A 23,999-nucleotide genomic window follows, 5' to 3' on the forward strand; every position below is an offset into this window, starting at 1 on the left:
TTGTGGCTGTAGTCATACGCAAGTAGTTTCTGCCCCACCGAAATCAAGGGGCACCGCACGCTACTGCGTGACATCACACCTGTTGTCATCAAACATGACATCACACCTGTTCATCTTTCTTAGAACATGGGTCATTACGATTTTATCCAAAGTAACTTTCAGTGAATTTGGGATAGATTTGATTTTTAAGCAGCAGGTATGGCTTACGCATCTTGCTCAAGGAGGCCCACAGGTGGGTGAACATCCATCAACCTTCAGTTGTATTGTGTGATCCCAATGTTTTCCTATTTTTACTTCGGTTTATTCTATTTGTTGCAGAGTTTTATAGTCATGGTCACTGTTCTCCTTTCATCAATTTATCGAAAGCTTTGAAATTCATGGCCTTTCTTTTCGACATCTTGACTTCTTGACATCCATGGCAATGTAGCTGAGAACCAGAAGGTCCTCCTGCTCTGGTATTTGTCAGGTAAACATCAGAAATCAACAGCCATCCTTGAAGGGCTCCTGGAGACTGGTGAAGTAGACGGGCCTTTTCAGAGGGGGCTGCTAATTGCAGACCCCCTTGATGTAAGACCTGTCATGAATTCAACTCAAAATGAAACGTAATTGTAGAAACTGATTTTTCTTTTTGCAATAAAAACACAACCTATCTGTCACCCATTTAAATATTAATGACAGATAGCTATTGAGAGGCAATTGAGAGATTAATATTTAAATGGGTGAATTGTCCGTACAATCTGCTACTCTCATCCAAAGTTGTCAATTTGTCTGCCTTAAACATTCATATTTTAAGTGTTTCTCTATCTGTTGCTTAATACAGTGCTTTTAATCATGAAAGTTCAACTACTTATTTTAAAGGTCGAAACACTCTAGATAGGTATCATATAAAGGCCTATATTTAGTCTTTATTGTCGGACCCCTGTAAAAAACACAGCCGCTTTTTTGACCTTTCTTTTTTTTAATTAACAACTCTGTCAGAGTGTTAATTAAAAACACTCTGATACTCACACACAACTCTGTGTGTGAGTGCTTGCACAGGGCGTGTATGATGCGTCAATGCAGTATTACTGGAGTAGTAGTGCTTGTAGTTAGTGTATGCTGTATGCTGCCCCTGCTTGCTACTCTCTGCTTTCAGCTACTGCCGTCGGCTAGCCCTCTTTGTAGGGGGTGAAAAGAGGAGCCGAGTGCGTAAGTCTCCTCCTGCTGATACACAGCCTCTCGACCACCAAGACTCCTACAGTGCCTCCTCGTGGCCACACACGGTAACTGGTACCTTGCGGTTCCAGGCTAAACTGGTGGAGATCTCGGAGCAGCAGTGGGCCCCAGTGACACGGTGTGCAGGCCCGCCAGCATGCGGACACGCCCTGGCACCTGTCAACCACTGTCCCAGCTATGGGTAAATAGTGAGCAGATAGGGCTCTGCCATGGTAGGCCACCCATCTAGGAGAAGGTCACTCCGAACAAAAACCACAGGTTCCATCGGAGTCTCCAATCCTCTCGGTTCTCCAGGCGCGGTGCTCGTGCCTGGCTCCGCACCGTATACCACCTGAAGGTGTGCAGCAAGGGCGGACGAAGGCATTAAGCCTGAAACGGCCAGAGTAGGGCTGTGAGGAGCTGCGCCCCACAGTCTTTAATAATGCGCAATGTATAGCTTCCATGGAGACACAAGACATCGATAATCCTATACTTCCAGCGGCGGGAGTCCGCAGGAACCACGCAGCGGACGGTGGTGCTGGTCCTCCTCCGGGGGGACACTATGACGACTGGACCCCAAACCCTCTCCAACGGGGAGGGAGGGTTCAGTCTGACCACAGCCCAACGTCCAATGCACTCTTGCGCTGTAGAAGGCCACTTATTATGGCAACCTACAACGCAAACACAGTGAGGGAAGAGGCGAGGTTGGAAGAACTAGCGCACTGTGCCGAGGATAGGGGAGTGGAGATCCTGGCAGTCCAGGAGCATAGGAGAGTACACACAGACCAGACAATTAACTATCGCAGAGTGGGGGGACGCACGTTCATCACCTCATCTGCATGGCGTAATGATGCCCAGGCAGCAACGGGTGGCGTGGGACTCATGGTGAGCCCCCGAGCACGAAAGGCCCTCCGTATGGTGCACTCGCACACCAACAGGATCCTTAGTGCTGATTTCGAACCCAGTAACAACGGTCATGAGTGTATACTCTCCCACCAACGTAGCACCGATCGAGGAAGTGGAAAAGTTCTACGATGACCTTAGAACAGCCATCCACCATGTGCCGCCTCATAATCCTGGGGGACTTCAACGCGAGACTCGGACCGGAAGACGCACCGTTCATGTACCACACCAATACCAACCGCAACGGAGAACATCTAGCTGCCCTTCTTACGGAACATGAACTACTGGCCGCCAACACCTTGTTCCGTAAGAGAATGGGCAAGAGATGGACATTCCAGGACCGAGCCAGCAGTATGCGACGTCAGCTGGACTACATACTGGTAAGGAGGAAGTGGAGGAAGTCCATCCTAAATGCAGAGTCCTACAGCACGTTCGATTCTGTAGGCTCCGATCACCGTGTGGTCGCCACGAGGCTGCGCCTGAGCCTAAGGGTCCCCAAGAGCGCCCCGAGAGCCCGGCCCGACTGGGAGGCCTTTGCGGGAAGCCCTGAACTCCAGGCCAAATACACATCGGAGGTGAGAGCCCGCCTACATCTGGCCGAGGAAGGGGAGCCAACGGCCTACGAGCGGTTCCTATCCGCCAACGAAGAGGCAACCAGGAAATGGGTGCCAACAAAGGGGAGACATAGAGCCTCTCCTAGGTCCAAACACCCGGAGGTTGTGCGAGCGCGGACACTGGTGGAAGAGGCATGTGCCGCCTCATAATCCTGGGGGACTTCAACGCGAGACTCGGACCGGAAGACGCACCGTTCATGTACCACACCAATACCAACCGCAACAGAGAACATCTAGCTGCCCTTCTTACGGAACATGAACTACTGGCCGCCAACACCTTGTTCCGTAAGAGAATGGGCAAGAGATGGACATTCCAGGACCGAGCCAGCAGTATGCGACGTCAGCTGGACTGCATACTGGTAAGGAGGAAGTGGAGGAAGTCCATCCTAAATGCAGAGTCCTACAGCACGTTCGATTCTGTAGGCTCCGATCACCGTGTGGTCGCCACGAGGCTGCGCCTGAGCCTAAGGGTCCCCAAGAGCGCCCCGAGAGCCCGGCCCGACTGGGAGGCCTTTGCGGGAAGCCCTGAACTCCAGGCCAAATACACATCGGAGGTGAGAGCCCGCCTACATCTGGCCGAGGAAGGGGAGCCAACGGCCTACGAGCGGTTCCTATCCGCCAACGAAGAGGCAACCAGGAAATGGGTGCCAACAAAGGGGAGACATAGAGCCTCTCCTAGGTCCAAACACCCGGAGGTTGTGCGAGCGCGGACACTGGTGGAACAGGCACGCAGAAGCTTTGAGAGAGAGGGGACCGCAGAGAGTCGGGAGGAGCTGAACAGCGCCAAACAGCAGCTGTTCAGCACCTACGACAGGATCAAAGGGGAAGAATTGATGGAGAAGGTGAAGAAGGTGGAGGCAGAACATGGCAAACAGAGATACAAGGAGTCATGGAAGGTCATAAACGAGATGAGTGGGCGCAAGAAGACGAGAGAGGGACAGCTAGCAGGCTGCAGCCCAGAGGAGAGAGTGACCTCCTGGTTCACCCACTTCCGGGATCTCCTAGGCACCCACCCAACAGTGGACGGAGCTGAGGAAGAGATACCTGCAGTCCTCACAAACCTCAACATTGACGATGGCCCCTTTACAGCTACGGAGTTTGCCACAGTGAAGTCCACCCTGAAGCAAGGAAAAAGTGCTGGGCCGGACGGTATCCCCCCAGAGGTCCCTAAACACTGCGATCTCGATAACATCATACTGGAGATCTGCAACCAGGCTCTGATAGAAAACATCAAACCCGATATATGGTCCCTCTCTAATATCATCCCGGTGCCCAAGTCTGGAGATCTGGCTAAGCCGGACAATTATCGTGGCATTAGCCTGACCTGTGTCATAGCGAAGATGTACAACCGCATGATACTAAACCGGATTAGGGACGCCATTGACCCACACCTGAGAGACAACCAAAATGGCTTCAGAAAGGGAAGGACCACCGTAGGCCAGATCCTGGCCTTAAGGAGAATCATTGAGGAAGTGAAGAGGAACAACTTGACAGCGGTGCTATGTTTCATTGAGTTCAAAAAAGCATTTGACTCAATAAACAGAAGCATGATGCTGAAAATCCTTAAAGCTTACGGGGTCCCCCCGAATCTACTCCGGGCCACAGAGGCCATGTACAAGGGCACAAGAGCCAAGGTGGTAACCCCAGATGGCATCAGCGAGGGGTTCGACATCCTGGCAGGGGTGCAGCAGGGGGACACTCTTGCCCCCTTCCTCTTTATCATAGCCCTTGACTACGCGCTCAGGAAAGCCATCAACGGGCGGGAGCAGGAGCTGGGCTTCACAATCACACCAAGGAAGTCTAGAAGAAGCCCTGCTGTAGCCCTGGCAGACCTAGACTACGCAGATGACATCTGCCTGGTGTCTGACCGCGTGGAGCAGGCACAGGAACTCCTGAACAGAGTAGAGGTGGAATGTGCTAAGGTTGGCCTCAGACTGAACATAAAGAAGACTAAGGTAATCACCTATAACATCTGCACAGACCATCTGCCGATTACAACATCAGAAGGCAGCTCTTTGCAAGAGGTCAATGACTTCAAATACCTGGGTTCCTGGGTAAACTCCACAGAACAAGACCTTAAGATCAGGAAGGCAATGGCGTGGAGGGCCCTGAATGTTATGTCAAGCGTGTGGCGCTCAAATCTCCCCCGTCGCATAAAGCTGAGCCTATTTCATGCCACTGTGGAGTCCGTCCTCCTGTATGGCTGCGAAAGCTGGACCCTGACGCCCACCCTGCAGAAGTCCTTGGATGGGTGCTACACCAGGATGCTACGAGCAGTGCTGAATGTAGACCAGAATGCCCACATTACCAACAAGGATCTGTACGGGCGGCTGCCGAGGCTCAACCAGAGGGTAGCATCCAGGAGGATGAAGCTGGCCGGCCACTGCCACAGACATCGGGAGCTCCCGGCCAGCAGGCTGGTCCTGTGGGAACCAACGCGCGGGCATCGATCGCGAGGACGTTCCGCGCTAACGTACGTGGACGTGCTTAAGAAAGATGCGGGAGCTGAAAGTTCTTCGGAGCTGACCGGGTGTATGGAGAACGGAGAGGATTGGAGACTCCGATGGAAGCTCGTCTGAGGACGACCGAGAGAGAGAGTCAGAGGCCCAAGTGTTTTGAATCAGAAGCAATCTCCGAGTTAGGTGTGCGCTACATTTGAGGAAATAAGCAGGGATCTCTGATGATTTCCCCCTACATCTGACCAGGGAGGTATGAGTCTGTGGTGCCTTTTGTGGAAATAGATCAGATCGATCCCCAAGTCCACACTGGAGTTATTCTAGTCCAACCCCTACCTGCTCATTAATGAGATGAAATACTGTACTAGTATTCAAAGTTCTATGGAAGTTGAAATCATATGCTGGATGCTTTACTCTTTCTATGTGTTTTTTCGTCAATGATCGGGCTATAATAAGACCACGTTGGCTATGCAATCGCGGACAAATACGATGCCCTGCAATAGTCGCAATTATTCTCTCACGCACCATGATGAAGGAACAAATGTGTGGTAAGAACTAGGAACTAAAGTTCTCGCGTATGTTTACTGGGACCCACGCCGGCGAGAGACATCTACATTTCGATTGGCTTGCGGTCATTTACAGCCGAAACGCTAGTAGCTCATTTGCATAGAGTTGAGCTGTTTTCAACTCTCATTTACAGCTTTACAGCTTTAAAGCTATCGATCAAGCGTTCTATCGCTCCTATCGCTTCATCGCTCATATCTAATAGAAAGTGGATGGGCGTTTATCGCTCAAAACGCTTTACAGCTTTTGGTGTGAACGAAGGGTTATATAGTGTGTAAAGGAGCCCAATATATTAGGGCACCAATTTTGGGGGATCCGAGGTCCCTTTGCCTACGTTTGGTGTGATGCTGGGGCGATCTGAAGCCCGCTGACCACTGTGAAACGAGAGTGCAGAGCCGACAGTATTGCGCACAGAGTGGCAACTGAAGCGGCAGCAGCCTGTAGTCCAGTGGAAGCACGCCGTGCCTCTGGAAGAAGCGTCCGCCAGCAACCTGCTTTTTATTTGTCATCCTCATATCCGTATCATGCCACTCGGTGTGCTATACTGTTGGCTCTGTACGGCACGCTCGTTTTGCTCTCGTTATGCCACCACAGTGGCATATCAACCGTTTTGCTCCAGCCCCTGAACGTGCGCCCGGTGTCACAAAACTAGTGATCGATGACGATACAAAGGTTACTGTTTAAGCTTGTGCATGTTTCCGCACGTGAACGACTTCATGCCTGTCAGTGTCTACGCTTCAAACTCGTACATGTTGCAGAAAATCGGCAACAGCGCCCCCTGGGGTCACACTTTTCGGTGGGTCGCAGAATTCTGTGTAACACCCGATCGCTCTCCCAGCATTTAGGATTGATTGCTCTTCCTTGGGTCCCCTAGCCTGGCAAGCCAGACCCATATCGGAAAGATATTGGGTCTGGTCTCGTACGGTGGTAGTGTGGGCGGGATAAACGGTTGTCTTTCAAGTTCCCTCTGCACGCAATAGGATAGCGCTACAACCAATCAGAGCAACGAAGAAGGTGACGTAGTCAGAGCGACGGAAATTTCCGTTGCTCTAAAATCTAACTTTTACCGTATCCGGTCGGAAAAACTCTGAATACATCTTTCTTTTCAAGGAAAGAATTCAGTGCATTTCTTTGTTCATTTCTCAAAGAAAATGATAACTTCAAGTCTTGAAGAGTCGCGGCCAAAGCCGAGTCGAAAGACAGCTGTTCGCCAGCAGCAGCAGCCATTATTGTTTACCTCTAACACGGAACTGCCACAGCTCTATCGTCATTCGGCTCGATTCTGCCCCTCACGATCTGATTGGCCTGTCCCTTTTTCAGTTTCCAGCAGCGAAAAACAACGACAGAAGGCTAGACCCCCCTGGCTGAAAATTAAATTTGCTGCCGCTAGGGGCGTCTAGATTTCTATGCTATGGGTCCCCCGATGTTAACGCTGAATTTCGAATTTTGCAGCTAGCATGTTGAATTTGGGGACGTTAAAAATATTTAAGTTGAAATTTTTCAACTTTTCAACTGCACTCTACAATTAAAAATGGGCTTTCTGCGCAAGTCACGGATACTGATGATTACATTTTTGGGACGTATGAATTATGCAGATGTCCTTGCGTGCATGACAAACTGTTGTTCAAGTCACTCTGGTTATGCTCATCCATTCAAAGGCTTTCTTCAATGGTCTGAAACAGAGGTGAATAGAAATAAACTTTTATCTTTTTCATTAGGACCTATTAAGTCATTTTAGCCAGTAAAAGGCTTCAAGCTTTTCAACACATGTCTACTACTCATTTAAATGTAAAAATATTACAGCAAAACACGCACAGAAGACATAATTATTCAGAGCCTGAAGACAGAGGGTTGTTTCTCTATAAAGGACAGCAGTGTTATCGCACAGTTCCTCTGAGCCATCACACGTTGTGCCATATGGTTATGATGAAGCAACATAAGTAAGAAATAGGTCTAGACTGCTTCTTTCAAAACCATACCGTTAGTAGTGGTTGGTGGTTCAGGTTGCTGTTCCCTGGCCGGTCCACATCGTCCTGTCCTTGAATCAGTCAAAGGTATAAGTCAACTTGCAAAGTATTTGGTGTCATAACGCCATTCAGTGGCTGTCAGTCACTTAGAGTCTGGATGCGGCTGGTTTTAATGATGTATTGGCTAATTGGAAGACACAATGTACAGAGATCTACTGTGGACTCATTCAGCTGTCCAAGCCGGACTGTCTTCTACCGACTCTGCCTCATTTAATTCAACATTAATCATAAATTAAATAGAATTTCAGATGTTGTTGTTGAGGCTCAGCTCTAAACTACTAATATTGCTACTAGCTTCAGACCTGGGGCCGTATTCACAAAGGATCTTAGGGCTAAAAGTAGGTCCTAACTGGCGAATTTAGGAGTAACTCCTAAAAATAATGGGAGTGTCACTCTTAAATGTAGGACTCCTAACTTTTTTCACTAAGAGCAATTCACAAAGTATTTTAGGACTAAAAGTAGCACCTAAGTCTAGGAGAGCTTAAAAGTCCTCAAGAGGAATCCTAACTCAGTAAGACCTATTCACAAAGAATCGTAAAATGCCTGCGAGACGAAATGTTAGGGTATTCAACTTATTGTGGAGTTAATGCGCAATGCAATAACATCCCTGACTAACAGGAATAATCCGATTAGTCCCGAAATAAAATGTTTGGCCACACTACGTTATTTAGCAACAGGGGAAATGCAACTTTGCAATGCCGACGATTTAAAATTATCGCAACCATCAGTCAGCCGTGCCATAAACTTTCCTTTGAACATTCAACAATTACACAGGATCAAAGCCAACTTCATGGCAATTGCAGGTATGCCCGGTGTGGTCGGTGCTATTGACGGGACGCACATAAAAATAATTGCGCCATCAAAAGACGAGGACGTGTTCGTCAATAGGAAGAAAGTGCATTACATCAACACGCAGGTTGTTTTTGATGCAAATTTTAACATAGCCTACTGGATGTTGTTGCAAAGTGGCCTGGATCTTCAGCTACCCATGATTCGCGCATTTTAATGGTGAGCGGTCTGAGGCAGCTTTTTGAGATGTACCAGTTGGATGTCACTTGCTGGGTGACAGTGACTATCCATGCAAGACGTGGCTCTAGACACCCTACCTCAATCCACAACCGGGAGCACAGTTAAAGTGTAACATGTAGGTGATTACGCAGATTACGCTTAGTCTTATGCGTAAAACACATCGTATTGGCTCTTTGACGCCTTTTATTTGTTGAATCCATATTTATTATTGTTTACTGATTTCTTCCATGTATGCTAGAGCACACAAACATACACGAAATGTTGTGGAGAGAGGAATTGGGCAGATGAAACGTCGGTTTCATGTCCTCCAAGGCGAAATACGCCTCACCCCAGAGAGGGCAAGCACAGTAATCACTGTATGTGCCATTCTACACAACCTCTGCAAGCGGAGGAACATTCCACAGCCAGACGATGGTGATGATGATGATGATGATGATGATGATGATGATGATGATGATGATGATGATGATGATGGCGATCAACATGACAAGGAATTTGGCCGTGTGGAACCGAATGGACAGGCATTTAGGGATCACTTTGAAAACACATTTTAGGTAAACACCTTGGCACAAATCAGTCAACACTTGGGTAGTTCATAACATTTATTTTCTTTTAAATTTTACGTATTTTTATTGTTTGCTTTCTCTCTCTCTTGAACGTGCAGGCTACAACGTCATTATCGTGGTCTGCACAAAATTGTCATCATGCGTGTATTCTGCTAACTGCACTATAACTACTTAATAGGAATTCATTTCTAGCCTGAACAACCAATCACCGAACTGACCGCTTCTAAACTCGTGCACGAGAATTGACGTAATCCATAGCAACGGCGCGTCACTCTTAGTTCACTCTTTGTGATTTATCCTTAGTAAGAGTAGGTCTCAGCGGCTTTGTGAATAACTTTTAAGAAAAAACTCCTACGTAAAATGTTTTAGCGCGAGTTAGGAGCACTCCTAGCGGTAAGATAAAATGCTTTGTGAATACGGCCCCTGAAGCAGAGAGTGCTTGCCTTGCATTGCTGCAGTGCAACCATCATTTGCAGGGGTCATCTCATGAGACAGAGGGATCACACCGGCGTCATTGAACATGGGGTGAGGGGGGGGCATCACAGAGGAGACAGCCGGGAAATGGAGGAAGCAGGGGGAGGTTAGAGGAGTGACTGGTGCTCGTGTCCTCCAGAGATGGTCGGAACAGATGTGTTTATCATCTCCGTGACAACACTGGTCTATAGAGAGTAATGGCCCGGCACGCCATCTCCGTCTCCGAATTTATCATCATCGCGCAACCAAGCCCCTGCGTGCTGTAATGTAGGCCTACTGCAGCCACCGCTGCTGTCTTCTTTCCCGCTCCATTATGATGTTTCTTTTGCTCTGATCCCCTTCCGCAAAGTCTTGAAGGAATAAAAAAAGGAAAGGTACATTTGCATAATGCCACTGTCTGTGATTTACAGCGACATTGCTCAATTAGCAAAATATGGTCTTTGCATAAGTTACTCTTCAGCTGTGCGTGATAAAGCTCCGTATTCTCAGCTCGGCCCATAAAGAAGGGTTTATAAATCAGTGTAATCACTCTGCACACAACCTTGGATACAGCCTGTTGCAACACAGACTTCCAATGAAACAACAATTGAAAATGGCTTGCAAATAATCATTTACCTTCTACGGGGTAACCGCACCTTTGGTTGTCTAGATGCATACTGCAAGTCATCCCTGTTTTGAACTATACACCGGCAACTTGGTATTCTGTCATTGTTTCATGACCCACATTCAACCATGTATTCCTCTCTCTGCCGAGCTGACAAAACAGGCCTTTTGTACCCTGAAGACACATTAGTGTTCAGCGCTGCTCAGAGTGAAAAAATAACCATGGCACTTCAGCAAGGTAATTTGTCAATGCCAAAAAAAAAATTCTCTCGTAAGGTTACCTCTTGAACCTTGACAAACCACACTTTGTTTTCTGAATACTTTTTCACATGTAAAAATCGTTCCCCTATTGCTTCCCTGAACGAGACATATGAAATAATGATTTAAAAAATTGATTATGCTTTACTGTTGTGTGGTCACCTATGGTAGGCGATTAGCCTCAGTGTAGGTGCTGTATGATCAGAGTACAGTAGCACACAGGCCCTGCCTAGCTGCCTGACACATACATCACCAGCGAGAACAGGCTCCTCTGCAGGCAGCGTGGCAGCCCCTCTCTGACAGGCTTATCAGGGACTCATCGCAGGCCTCTGCCACCCATCATGGGGGGCCTGTAATTGTCGTTGACATTCTTTGAAAGATCAAGTGACAATGCAATTTATTTCTTCTTCGGGGGAGTGGCTTTGTGCAGCGGAGGGGGAGCAGGTCTAAATCTGGATTGAGAGACGAGCGGCGGTCATGTCACGTCCAAAAGCGATTCTGTTGACTTCGACCGTCAGCTTTGAGTTGGAAAGCGGGCAAAGCGAGCGTGAACCAAAACTCATTCATCATATCTTGTGTTTGTCATATTTCTGTGTTTCAAACTGCGGTGGGGGGTATTTAATGTGGTAGTGTTATGCAAATGCTATGGTTGAGTATTTTGCAGCAGGCTTTGGGTTATACACCATTATCTCCACAGGCACCACAATAAGAGTTCCCAGAGTGGACACTCAGTGATCATTTGGCGGGATACTATAAAATGACCCTAGGATTCAAATTCTTCTCAATAAGTAGTGCAACACAGGATGTGGAGTTAAGGAATAACATAGGAAGAAAGGGAAAATAGTAATCATAACTCAGACATTCTACAGATCTTATTAAGATAGGGGACCAGGTCCATGCTTCTGGTGACCTGTCCATAGAAAGGTTTGTTAAAGAATGTTGTTTTAAATCATAGATTAGGAAGGAAGGTACTCGCTTGCTCATTGATGTTAATTACAGTTGTTCATTAGTCTCGTGTGATCAGCTGTGATGCATATCGCTACGGGGAGGTATATCTATCGAGGTCGTACCATATAGCATAAGCAGGCATGGCCGATCATAAAAATAGGCTATCAGTACAATATAGATTCCCTATTAATTTAGCTACCTGGCTTTTTTAAACACATAATAGCACATCATTTGGCTTTCACTACATTTGGAAATATTTTTTCATCATCACATATTGTGGTTAATAAATGGAAAGATAATCAAGCAAATGTCCCTGATTTTAATTTCAGCAGACCGGTCCCCTTATACTAAGAGCACTCAGTAACTGGTTCAATTTGCTTGCAAGAGTCAGATCTTTCCAAAGTAAAGTAATCTCTCCTGAAATCATAGTAAGCCCTTGTTTGGCCATCTATACCATACCTTGAGATTTGCAGTCTCCCGTTTCCTCTGGAGGGCGGTTGGACAGGCCTTGACCTTGGACAAGGGGGATGAGATGGTTAAAAAAATGTATGCAAATAATTGATTTCTGAATGACCACACAGTGTTTGGGCAGGCTAAAGCAGTTTAGCACCTGAGCAGATATTGACTTCGTAGCTATGGCATGCACTACCTTGTTAGCTTGGGACCGGTGTCTACAGGCTGATGTTGTACGCTAGCTGAAGGTCGTTAAGGAACATTTACGTCGCCCAGGGGTTCCTAAACAAACCTGCTATTTGCCCATTGGTCCACCACATCCTCACGTGCAGTAAAATAATATCCCCTAACCATGTCCAGGATGTTGCAGGTATGCATATAGAGTTTGAATCCACTCGGCCTCCTGCTTTGACCTCCTGCTGTGACCTACACACACTGCACCATAAGGTGCAGTGTGTGTGTGTGTGTGTGTGTGTGTGTGTGTGTGTGTGTGTGTGTGTGTGTGTGTGCGTGCGTGCGTGCGTGCGTGCGTGCGTGCGTGCGTGCGTGCGTGCGTGCGTGCGTGCGTGCGTGCGTGCGTGCGTGCGTGCGTGCGTGCGTGCGTGCGTGCGTGCGTGCGTGCGTGCGTGCGTGCGTGCGTGCGTGCGTGCGTGCGTGCGTGCGTGCGTGCGTGCGTGCGTGCGTGCGTGCGTGCGTGCGTGCGTGCGACTGACTGACTGACTGACTGACTGACTGACTGACTGACTGACTGACTGACTGACTGACTGACTGACTGACTGTGTATGTGAGTCTCAGGAGTTCTGGCTTGGCTGTTGTGTTGCCCAGGAATGTATTCTCTAACTTCATGGTCTAACTAACTTCATGGTCAACCCCCTCTCCTCCCCCCCACCCACACACACACAAAAATAAACTTTCACTGAACTGAAAACAACATTGCAGTACTTCCGCTTGTATTCTAATCAACACATCATCTAGTTTAAGCCATTAGACGTTATCTCTTCTGCAAGTTTGGGAATTACTACTCAATGTTTGCTTCTCACTCTTAAGTGCTTTGGGGAATGGGCCACCATGTTCATTTGTGAAATAGAAAAAATAATAAAGATTTTAATTTAATCTTAAGCTTTTCAGGACATTAGGTTAATAGGGATATTGCTTCTGCAATATATCTAACAGTGATTGGTTGCATAGCCCCTACTCATAAATGTTCATAATTATAGTTAATAAGTTCATTAGTTTTACACATTCTGAATCCCCCATGTGGTTGATTTGTATATTTCCCCTGACCTTTTCTAAACTGTATCTTGTCCTTTTATTAAAAGACTGATTATGGTACTTCTGACGGTTCAGTGTCTCTAGTCAGTAGTAGGCTGCCTACAGCTTTCACCTAATTTCCTCCACAGATGATTCCAGCAATAATTCTCCGGATTTGATTTGATGTCCTCTAGGTGTTCCAGCACTCCTTCCTGGCGTCGTATCTGATCTACAACCTCCACACCAGGTGAGCAACTCCAGTAAGGCCCAGGGGCGCATCAGGGCGCAGGGGGCTTCAGAGGCAGACCTGGGGGGAAGCACTATGAGTCACAGCCTCAGGAGTCACGGTGCTCAGCCCAAAGATATTACCATGTCTTAACGATGACTTGTGTTTCAAGTTTCTGCTAAAAGATCTGATAGTCGGTCAGTAATGTCTTGTGTCAAATGGACACTGGGTCACTACGTTGATCAGAACAGATATGAGGTAGACTTTAGCGTCTTTTTTGGTCATTACTTATGCATTCTTTATATTGTGTGATCTAGGGGTATGGTATTTTCAGTTAAGATATTTCCTTGCTTTCCATTATTTAAGATGCACAATAATATCTCCTGTCCATCATGAGGTGATGTTTTGGAAGAGATAAAGTGGGGGTTACAGGTTGTGAATTGTTCAAATGTTTTGAGTATGATCTGCCAACAACATCAGAGAAGATTGACTGTACTGGCCTGGGACCTCCTGGGTGGTGGGTTCTGTTAGATTAAAGCTGGCCAAACGGTGCCTGCGACCTGGGCTGGAGTGAACATGTTATTAATAACGGCTGACAGCTCTCTTACTGTCCTCACCTCAGGGAGGTGCGGGAGTTGAACCCGCCAGAGGTGAGCGACTCTGTCCTGCAGTTTGCATCCTGGGGAGTGCGAGAACAACAGCTGGTGAGTTATAAACCGCTACATTAAAATTTAGTGGGTGCTAAACACAAACTATTTCTTGAACTAGGATGTTTATTGAGGGAGCATACTGTGGAATATTCTCCACAAAAGTCCACTAAACCCCCCCGCACAATAATCAAATTTAGCATGTGTGAATACCCACATATTAAATCAAAAAATTTGAATACAACAGAAAATAATCCATCCTGCTTCATTCTCCTGCTTTATTCAACGCCTTCCTGCAACACCTCAGTACGTACTGTATGGCTGACACTTATCACCCGCAACACATTGCGCTAATCTGAACGGCACACAAACAAGCAGCTCCACTTTGAACACAGGAGATAAGCAAAGTGCGCGGCAGAGTGTGCGCGCTTGACTCTGCGTTGGGTCTTCTTCCACTCATCAGTTCCCTACCCTCACAGTATGAGCGCAGCAGGAACATGGTGTTTGAGTCAAGGCCTTGAATATCGACCTTAATGACCCCTTTGAGCATCATAATCTAGCCAGAAATAATGTATTGTGTGTAAAATATCTGCAAGGTATGTATTATTGTTTTCTTAGGCCAGCCCAAAAAACAAACAGAATATATATACAGTATTGTAAAGACAGAGATCGCATTTAGATTAAAAGAAATAGCATCGCATCGTTGAGGACGACCTCTAGTGGCGTGGAGGGGAAATGCGCAAATCACACGTGTTCGATTTGTAAACACACCGGGTGGCACTTGCCTGATTACGGCACGTGAGGTGAGTGAGCACGGGTGAGGCTATAAAGGTCCGCGATTTCCGGCCGGGCATGGAAGGGTTTGTGCATTGGAGGACACGAGAGCACGCATTGGTATGTAATTTATATTTTGAACTAAGGTGTAGTTTGCACAATGCGTATGTTTCTGGCACTTTTTCCCGTTTGTCATGTCTTCCATGTGACAGCGCATGGGACGGCGCAGACGTCGTTAGTGACGTCTTGGGCACGTTTGGTGGAGGCGCACATGGTGAAAATGTTTGTGTGGAAGACCATTGTTATTTTACAACACAGTGATATTAGATATCATAGTGATATTGTAATAATATTTGTTTATGATATCTAACCGAATTACTTGGATTTGTTTGATATCTAACAGATATTTGGATTTGATTTAAATGTTTGATTAGGCATTTTGATTATTTGAGAACTAACTTGATTTAATTTGTCTTTCTCAATAGGTTTTCAACCTAATCCTAATCCGAATCCGAATCGCAATACGGAACCAGCTTGTTGTTCATGTTTAAAATAATTCATGTTCAATAAAAGGAAGGAGAAGGATTTGAGCTGTCCTGCGTATTCTGTCTAACAGTGCCATTTCAAGTTGGGCAAGCACAAATGAAAACATCACCCAGATAACTTGACAGTTGAAAACCAGCGGAGCAGCTTGGAGAAGAGGATAAAAGGCCTTGGAAGTCCAGGAAAAGCTGTTTACGCAGGAGAAGAGAGCTGTGCTGGTCCGTGAGGTCAAGATGGCGGAAGATGTCGTGGGGAAGACGGTGAAGCAGCTCAAGAAGGAGAGAACCGCTGCGAAAAGCACCTTCACCAGACAGGCCAACTTCCTCAGCAAAGGGGCAGACAGCATGGTGGAAGCAGAGCTGAGGGAGGAGTTCGCCGAGCTCTCATACTGCCGGAAAATCGTTCTTGAAGCGAATGATGATTACAAGACAGGGCTTTTGGCCGAGTCTCAAGAGCCAGAAGAGGAAGACGCGGTTCTCGAAGAGAAGGAGGAGCTAGACGTTGAGAGAACCGCTAACGAGGCAGAAGCAAGGTTTGGAGAGGTGAGAAGAATTGTCCAAACAAACCTGTGGTCCAGATATGGCCAATACGCTATCACAACTGCAATCACTGAAGGAGAGAAGGCCTGCGGTCGGGCGGAGAAGTTACCTGTGGAGAGTACTCACCTGGATGCATATGAGATGCACCTGACTCTACTGGAGAAAAGGATCAATGAGGCTGCCAGAGTTATGTCAACCTGGGAGCGGTGGATCCCAAAGGCTGAAAGAGAGGAGCTAGATGGCAGGGTCAAGGACCTGAAAGCTTTAAACGGCAACCTTGAACTGAGGAAGGCTGAGTTTGTCACTGCACGGAGGATGTCGGAGGATGCGCTGGCTGCAGGAGCCTCAGGACCTGAAGCCGTGAGAGCACATCCCCCGCCAGCAAAACCAATTGTCAGAATAAAACCAACCACACTGCCCATCTTTTCAGGCTGCAAAAGAGAATACCACAGATGGAAGAAAGACTGGGAGAGCCTTCAAAGACAGGGAGAGCCGTCTGGCTCAGCCGAAGTCAAGAAAATTCAACTCCTGGACAGTGTGGATGACAAGATTGGGAAGGATATCCGGCTGTCAACCTACAACACTGCAGAGGATATGTTCAGAGTCATGGACAACCGGTATGGAAATAAATCAACCATTGCCATAGAAATCCTGGAGGAGTTGGAGCGAATACCCCCTGCAAGGGGAAGCCAGCCAAGGAGAGTCATCGACCTGATCCAAGCAGTGGAAAAATCCCTAGCAGACCTCACAGAGCTGGGAAACTCTGGCGCAATCAAGAACCCTCTCGTCATTAAATCCATTGAGAGCAAGTTACCCGACTTTGTGAAGAGAGACTGGCTAGCCTTTATGGTGAATTCTAGCAATAATGTCACCACAGACAACCACTTTGACATGCTCCTGAAGTTCCTAAAGAATCAAGAAGAGATCCTAGAGAGACTTGACCAGCTAAGGTTTGTGGAGAAGATGGAGAAACCAGAACGTGAGAAGAAATATGAAAGAAAGTATGCTTCTACAAGAACCACAAAGAAAGGAGGGCTGGAAGATGTGTGTGTTGTCTGCGGTGATGGAAGGCACAGTGACAAGATTTTCTTCTGTAGAAAGTTCAAAGGGCTGAAGCTACAAGAGAAGAATGCTGTTGTAAAGAAGCTGGGAGCATGCAGAAAATGTCTTGGATGTCATGAAGATGATGGATACTGCAGAGACACTTTCCTATGCAGGAACAAAGACTGTAAGAAGGGAGACTCCTCAGATCACCATTACTTTATTTGCCCCAATGGAGAATACAAGACTGGAAACGAGGAGAGAAGTGGGAAAGACGGCAGAGGAAAGAGCAAACTGACAGCCGAACAGGAAGGATTCTTGGCTGAGCTGTCCTCAGTGCAAGCAGAAAGGTGCAGAATGGCATTCACAAACAAAGCTACAGAGGGTGGCATGAAGAACCACCAGTCCCAGCTATTGAAGAAAAGTGGCCTGTGTGAGCTTCCTGTCATTATGATGCTGATGGAGGTAACTGCTAATGCTGGGCAGAAGATTGGAGCTCTTGTTGATCTTGCCTCAGACACGAACTATATCACCCATAAGGCTGCACACAGGCTGAGGCTGCGGAGTGAAGAAGTAACCCTGGTTGTGCATGGTGTAGGCGGAATGACCATCAAGGGGAACACGGAAAGATATCTTCTTCGAGTCAGAGTGAAAACCCCCAAAGGAGCGGAGAAGGCTCATGAACTGATCTGTTACGGCCTGGATGAGATTGCCAAGGTGCACAAAGTTGTCAAGCCGGAAAAGTTGCAGAAGTTCTTCCCAGAAGTGAAGCTGGAGGAATTAAGGAGGCCGGAAAAGATTGATCTGCTCATCAGCCATCGCGAGGGAAGACTTGCTCCACAAAGGGTTAAAGTTGTTGGGGACCTCGTCTTGTGGGAGAGTCCATTGGGAATGACAGTGGGCGGAGCACACCCTGACCTGTTCGAGGAGTTAGAGGTGACAGCACATGAGTCCAGAACACACTTCGCTCGCTCCATGAGAACTGCTGCAGTCAAGTATGAGGAGATAGTTGGGAGCCCAAGTACTGAAGCAGCCCGTATGCAGCGAAAGGACAGTGCCAAGGAAACGGTTACAGCTGCTGCAAATCGTGAGTTCCTGGAGTGGTGGAGATGGGACAGCATCGGAGCAGCCTGTGAGCCAAAGTACGGAGGATGTCGCTGTGGAAACTGCCAACCAGGAGGAAAGGAAATGACACTGGCTGAAGAAAGGGAGCTTGAAATAATAAAAGAAGGACTCGCCTATGTCCAAGGAGACTCTCGCACAACATCTCCGCATTGGGATGCAAAGTATCCATGGACAGAAGATCCTGCCTCGCTCCCCAACAACAAAGGTGCAGTTGAAGCTACATTCTTGAGAACAGAAAGACAACTAAGGAGGGAGCCAGAGTGGAAATCAGCATACACAGCCCAGGTCCACGAGATGGTTGAGAGGGGCGCAGCCGTAAAACTCACTAATGATGTCATCAGCAAGTGGACAGGACCAGTGTGGTATGTAAGCCATTTGGTGGCGCCAAACCCTCACTCAGTGACGACTCCAGTCCGCCTTGTGTGGAACAGCAGCCAGAAGAGCAGGGGAGTGAGCATGAATGATATTCTGCTAAAGGGGCCAGATGTTCTAAACCCGATCAGAGCTGTGCTGCTGAGATTCAGAAGAGGTGTGTATGCTGCACTTGGAGACATCAGGAAGATGTATAATTCAGTGTGGCTAGAAGAGCGAGAGATGCATCTCCACCGATTCCTTTGGAGGGACAGTCCAGACGAGGAGATGGGTCAATATGCCATCACAAGGGTGAACATTGGAGACAGACCAGCCAGTTGCATTGCACAGGTAGCTATGCGGGAGACAGCAAGATTGGCCATCTTTGCTCACATGGAAGAGGAGCGCAGAGTCCTGGAAAAGGACAGTTATGTGGATGACATTCTAACTTCCCATAACAGCCTGGAGGAACTAGACAAGATCACTGAAGGGGTTGAAGAAATTCTGAGAGCCGGAGGCTTCTTTCTGAAACCGTGGGTCCGGTCAGGCCAAAGTGGGAGGCCAGAGGCTGCAGCAAAGGTCCTGACATCAAGAGTGGAAGGGATGGAGAAGAAGAAAACCTTCATCCTCCCAAACCAAATGAGGGATGAAGATAACAAAGCCCTGGGCATTGGATACAAGGTGGAGGATGACAAGCTCTACATGATGACCTCGATCAACTTTTCCAAAAGGAAAAAGAAGATGAGAGTAGGCAAGGATCTTCTCAGAATGGAGGTGAAACCTGGAACGCCTAACCCGCTGACAAGAAGGGACCTGTTAAGCCAAGTAGCTTGACTCTACGACCCCATCGGTTTGGTATCACCTCTGAAACAGAAGGGCGCTATCCTTGTTAGGAGAGCATTCCAGGAGGCAGGAGGAGGGAAGTTGACCCGTGAGACCTGGGATAAACCACTGTCAGAGAGCCTCAGAGAAGAAGCCATTCAGCTGTTTGAGGAGTATGCGCAGCTTGGACAAGTTCAGTTTCAAAGAAGCCTGACACCAGCTCACTGGAAAGGGAAACCATGGGGAATCACATTCTCAGACGGGAGGGTCAAACTCAAAGTCTGGGGGGTTGTATTCTGCTGCATGGCTTCAAGAGCCATACACACTGATGTTGTGAGTGACCAGTCTTCTGAGGGATTTCTGCTGGCCTACCAAAGATTCTCTGCACTGAGGGGACACCCTAGGAAATTGTGGACAGATCCTGGCACAAACTTTGTAGGGGCCAGACCTGCTCTGGAGGAGCTTCACAGATTTCTGAGCAGACTGAACAGGTCTCAGATTGAAGAGGAAGCTGTCAATCATGGAACAGAGTGGTCATGGAGGATTCACCCTGCAGACTCTCCCCACAGAAATGGAGCAGCAGAGGCAGCTGTCAAGATAGTGAAGCGGGCCCTGAACAACATTGGTGGTGATGGAGTTCTCACATGGGGGGAATTCCAAACATTCCTCTTCATGGCAGCCAACCTGGCAAATGAAAGACCGATAGATGCCAGGATTCAAAGCCGAGAGGACTGTGTGGAATACATCAGTCCCAATTCCCTCATACTGGGACGAGCCAGCCCAAGAGGAGACCCGGGAGATTTCAAGTTTGAAGGTTACCCATACAAGAGACTCCAAACCATACAAGCAGAGGTCAGCAAATTCTGGAAGAAGTGGTGCCAGTTAGCTGGTCCTAACCTGTTCATAAGGAGCAAGTGGCACACAAGAGAGAGGAACGTTGCAGTGGGAGATGTGGTCTGGCTGGCTGACCAAAATGCCTTGAGGAGTCAATATAAATTGGCCAGGGTAGTCAGTGTTAATGCTGACCGAAGAGGAATCGTCAGAGATGTAAATGTGAGGACCTTTCCAAGCTACCCTGTTCCAGTCATGAAGCCAAGCACAGGGGACACGAGCAGACAAGGAGCCAGGAGACGCTTGAAGAGGATCCCTGTGTCCATTCTCTGCAGGGATGTGAGACGACTGGTCATCCTTCTTCCTGTTGAAGAGCAACGAAAGACTGAAATAGATAGTGTGACCTCCTTGGGTTGAGCAACCAGGAGGTCAAGTGGGAGGTGTAAAGACAGAGATCGCATTTAGATTAAAATAAATAGCATTGCATCGTTGAGGACGACCTCTAGTGGCGTGGAGGGGAAATGCGCAAATCACACGTGTTCGATTTGTAAACACACCGGGTGGCACTTGCCTGATTACGGCACGTGAGGTGAGTGAGCACGGGTGAGGCTATAAAGGTCCGCGATTTCCGGCCGGGCATGGAAGGGTTTGTGCATTGGAGGACACGAGAGCACGCATTGGTATGTAATTTATATTTTGAACTAAGGTGTAGTTTGCACAATGCGTATGTTTCTGGCACTTTTTCCCGTTTGTCATGTCTTCCATGTGACAGCGCATGGGACGGCGCAGACGTCGTTAGTGACGTCTTGGGCACGTTTGGTGGAGGCGCACATGGTGAAAATGTTTGTGTGGAAGACCATTGTTATTTTACAACACAGTGATATTAGATATCATAGTGATATTGTAATTATATTTGTTTATGATATCTAACCGAATTACTTGGATTTGTTTGATATCTAACAGATATTTGGATTTGATTTAAATGTTTGATTAGGCATTTTGATTTATTTGAGAACTAACTTGATTTAATTTGTCTTTCTCAATAGGTTTTCAACCTAATCCTAATCCGAATCGCAATACGGAACCAGCTTGTTGTTCATGTTTAAAATAATTCATGTTCAATAAAAGGAAGGAGAAGGATTTGAGCTGTCCTGCGTACTCTGTCTAACAGTGCCATTTCAAGTTGGGCAAGCACAAATGAAAACATCACCCAGATAACTTGACAAGTATATATATATATTTATATCCCCCACCAAAGCAGATTATGTGTGGGTGTATGGTTAAGTTGTAGCCATTGCATTAAGTCAAATTGTCTGACAGTATGTGTAGTGATTTGAAAGTTGTTCGTCATGACAAATGGTGCATATAACAAGTTTTTATGCATATTGAACCTTACTCTACATGGTGGACTAGATTTTATGCAATGTGAGCGTCTATTCAAAATATTTTTGTAGCGTGTACTTAACGAAGCATTACACACAACCCCTGAGGGATGCCGTTGTAAGGGGATTGTTAAAGACAAGTGGCCTCTTTACGGAGCAAGGTTTGTGTTTTAAGATTACTTTGAGGAACATTAATGATGGACTAGCACAAGATTAATTTATTAGGGGTCCTATGAATGACATAGGAACCCAATTGTAATCGTTAGCATTATTAGGGGTCCTACAATTGACGTAGGAACCCTATTGTAATCATTGGTATTATTGTTTTTAACCTGACCTTTTGGCTCAAAAAGTTATAAAAATGTAACTAGAAAATAGAAAATAGAACTCGAAAAATTAGTAAGGGAATCAAAAGATGGGCCAGAATAACACATAGGTGGCACAATAAAAAGGCCTGGAAGTTCAGCATTGCCAAGTGACATTACCATTAGGAAGGTTCAATATTCATGAAACTTGTTATATGCACCATTTGTCATCACAAACAACTTTCTAATCGCAACACATACTGCCAGACCATTTGGACTTAATGCAATGGCTACAACTTGACAAAACACCCACACATAATCTGCTTTTGTACCGGAGATGGGGTGAAGGTCAAAGCAAAAACACTAAAGACCGCAGAGATATACATTTTAAAGTTAAATAAACTGAATATCTCCGATATTAAACAGCTCTAACATTGTGTCAGAAACACTTTTTGTTTGTATTGTGATATAGCCTACATGAGTGAAAAGGCACTAAATACAAATAAGCATATAGTAGGCTATTCACATCTCAAGAAAAGATATCTGGTACCTGTAATGCGTTTAAAAAAAGCGTTTGAAAACGAAAGCGTTTAAAACCAGCCTTACCTGCTTGATCATAAATCTCTTCATGAGTAATGCCTCCACACTGAGACAATAAGACTCCACATAATCAGTCCATTACTCCACCACTGTGGACAAGCTATGTGATTAAGCGTTTGATAGCATATTTATCTACTTTACGTGCAGTTTATCCCAGGCCCCTGTGGATTGTGTTTACGAGGAGACCCTACAGCTACCAGTCCACGCAGCACTCTAATGACAGAGTGGCCCTCCGTTATTCATGAGGCCTTATTCCACCTTCTTTGCTACTATATCACAACAGATAAACGCGTTGTACTCGGGAAGCGCTCTGCTTTGAAGACCCTCCTTGGCTTTGTTGTTCAATGGAGTGTGCCCTGAGCTCAGCGTTGGTATAATGTGTCGGCTTGATTTGTTGAATAAATATGTGCTAAAACTTCAAAGAAATATCACAAATAGTCAAAGAGTGGGAGTTAATGACTCTGCAACTCCTCATGAAAATATAACGCGGGGTTTGGCCGGTTTCACTTCCAGAGATAACTACTGGGTATCAGGGTAAGGGTTAGGCTTAGATAACTACTGGGTGTCACGCATGCAAATATTTGACAGGTGAATGGAGCGGTGGGGTGAATGCGTTCCTATTGGCTGGGTCTCTTAGAGCTCCACATGCAGCCTGTCTGTGTTTCAAAAGCAGCTGGAAGACAAGCAGGAAGCAATCTCTTTAACACTACATAGAAGATTGCATTAATTACACATGTATCACCTAGTATCTCTCCCTCTTTGATTATCCAAATATTCACATGCCTATATCCACATGTATATTCAGTGCATTTGGAGACAAGTCTTGTATTAAATTAGTTCACCATGAATGCAATATGAATTCTAAGATATCCGTGAGTTCAATAGCAATTCACAGCGTTCAAATTATTCCATTCAACTGACGTTTAAGGTTGTTGCTGTATGAAGATTTATGTAAGCAAGTAATTCATTTCAGCTTTAAATTTTTTTTACATGTCTCACATACATCGCAAAAAAAATTAAGAAATTGAGGGTTGGGCTGAAGACAGCGAAGGCCTGGTCACCTCTAGTGCTGTTGTTGGAGAGAGGGATGGATATCAAGAGGAGATGTGAGGATGGGACAAGTGGAGAAATGGAATGAGTCAGGAGATCAGAGCTGTAACTGGGGGCAAGGTCATGCAGTGCCTTATATGACATCAACAGGTTCTTGTAGTCTATACTGAACTTTACAAGAAGCCAATGGAGGGATGCAAGAACAGGTGGAATGTGGGACAAACAGCTAGTTCTAGTTAAAAGCCTGGTGGCTGAATTACGAACCAACTGTAAGCGATTGAGAGCAGCTTGACTGAGGCCAATATGATCTCCAACCTAAACCACACACTAGGTTGTTTGTTAAGGTCTTCCAAAATGTCAAACATTTCTTGCAATGCATGCATTTTAATTTGAAATCCAAGTCAGTGAAGGAATAGGATGTTT

General features: G+C 46.6%; 1 protein-coding gene across 1 annotated transcript in view; it reads left to right on the forward strand.

The window, feature by feature from the left end:
* The window catches only part of LOC132475755 (inactive dipeptidyl peptidase 10-like), a 211,693-nt gene that overhangs the window by 140,760 nt on the left and 46,934 nt on the right, over positions 1-23,999 (forward strand). Inside the window, exons 6-7 of the mRNA XM_060077058.1 lie at positions 13,535-13,587; positions 14,189-14,270. Coding sequence (XP_059933041.1) covers positions 13,535-13,587; positions 14,189-14,270 — 135 coding nt within the window. The remainder of the gene's footprint in view (positions 1-13,534; positions 13,588-14,188; positions 14,271-23,999) is intronic.

Source organism: Gadus macrocephalus, chromosome 17 (genome assembly GCF_031168955.1).
Source record: "Gadus macrocephalus chromosome 17, ASM3116895v1".
In the NCBI taxonomy this organism is placed as follows: domain Eukaryota; kingdom Metazoa; phylum Chordata; class Actinopteri; order Gadiformes; family Gadidae; genus Gadus; species Gadus macrocephalus.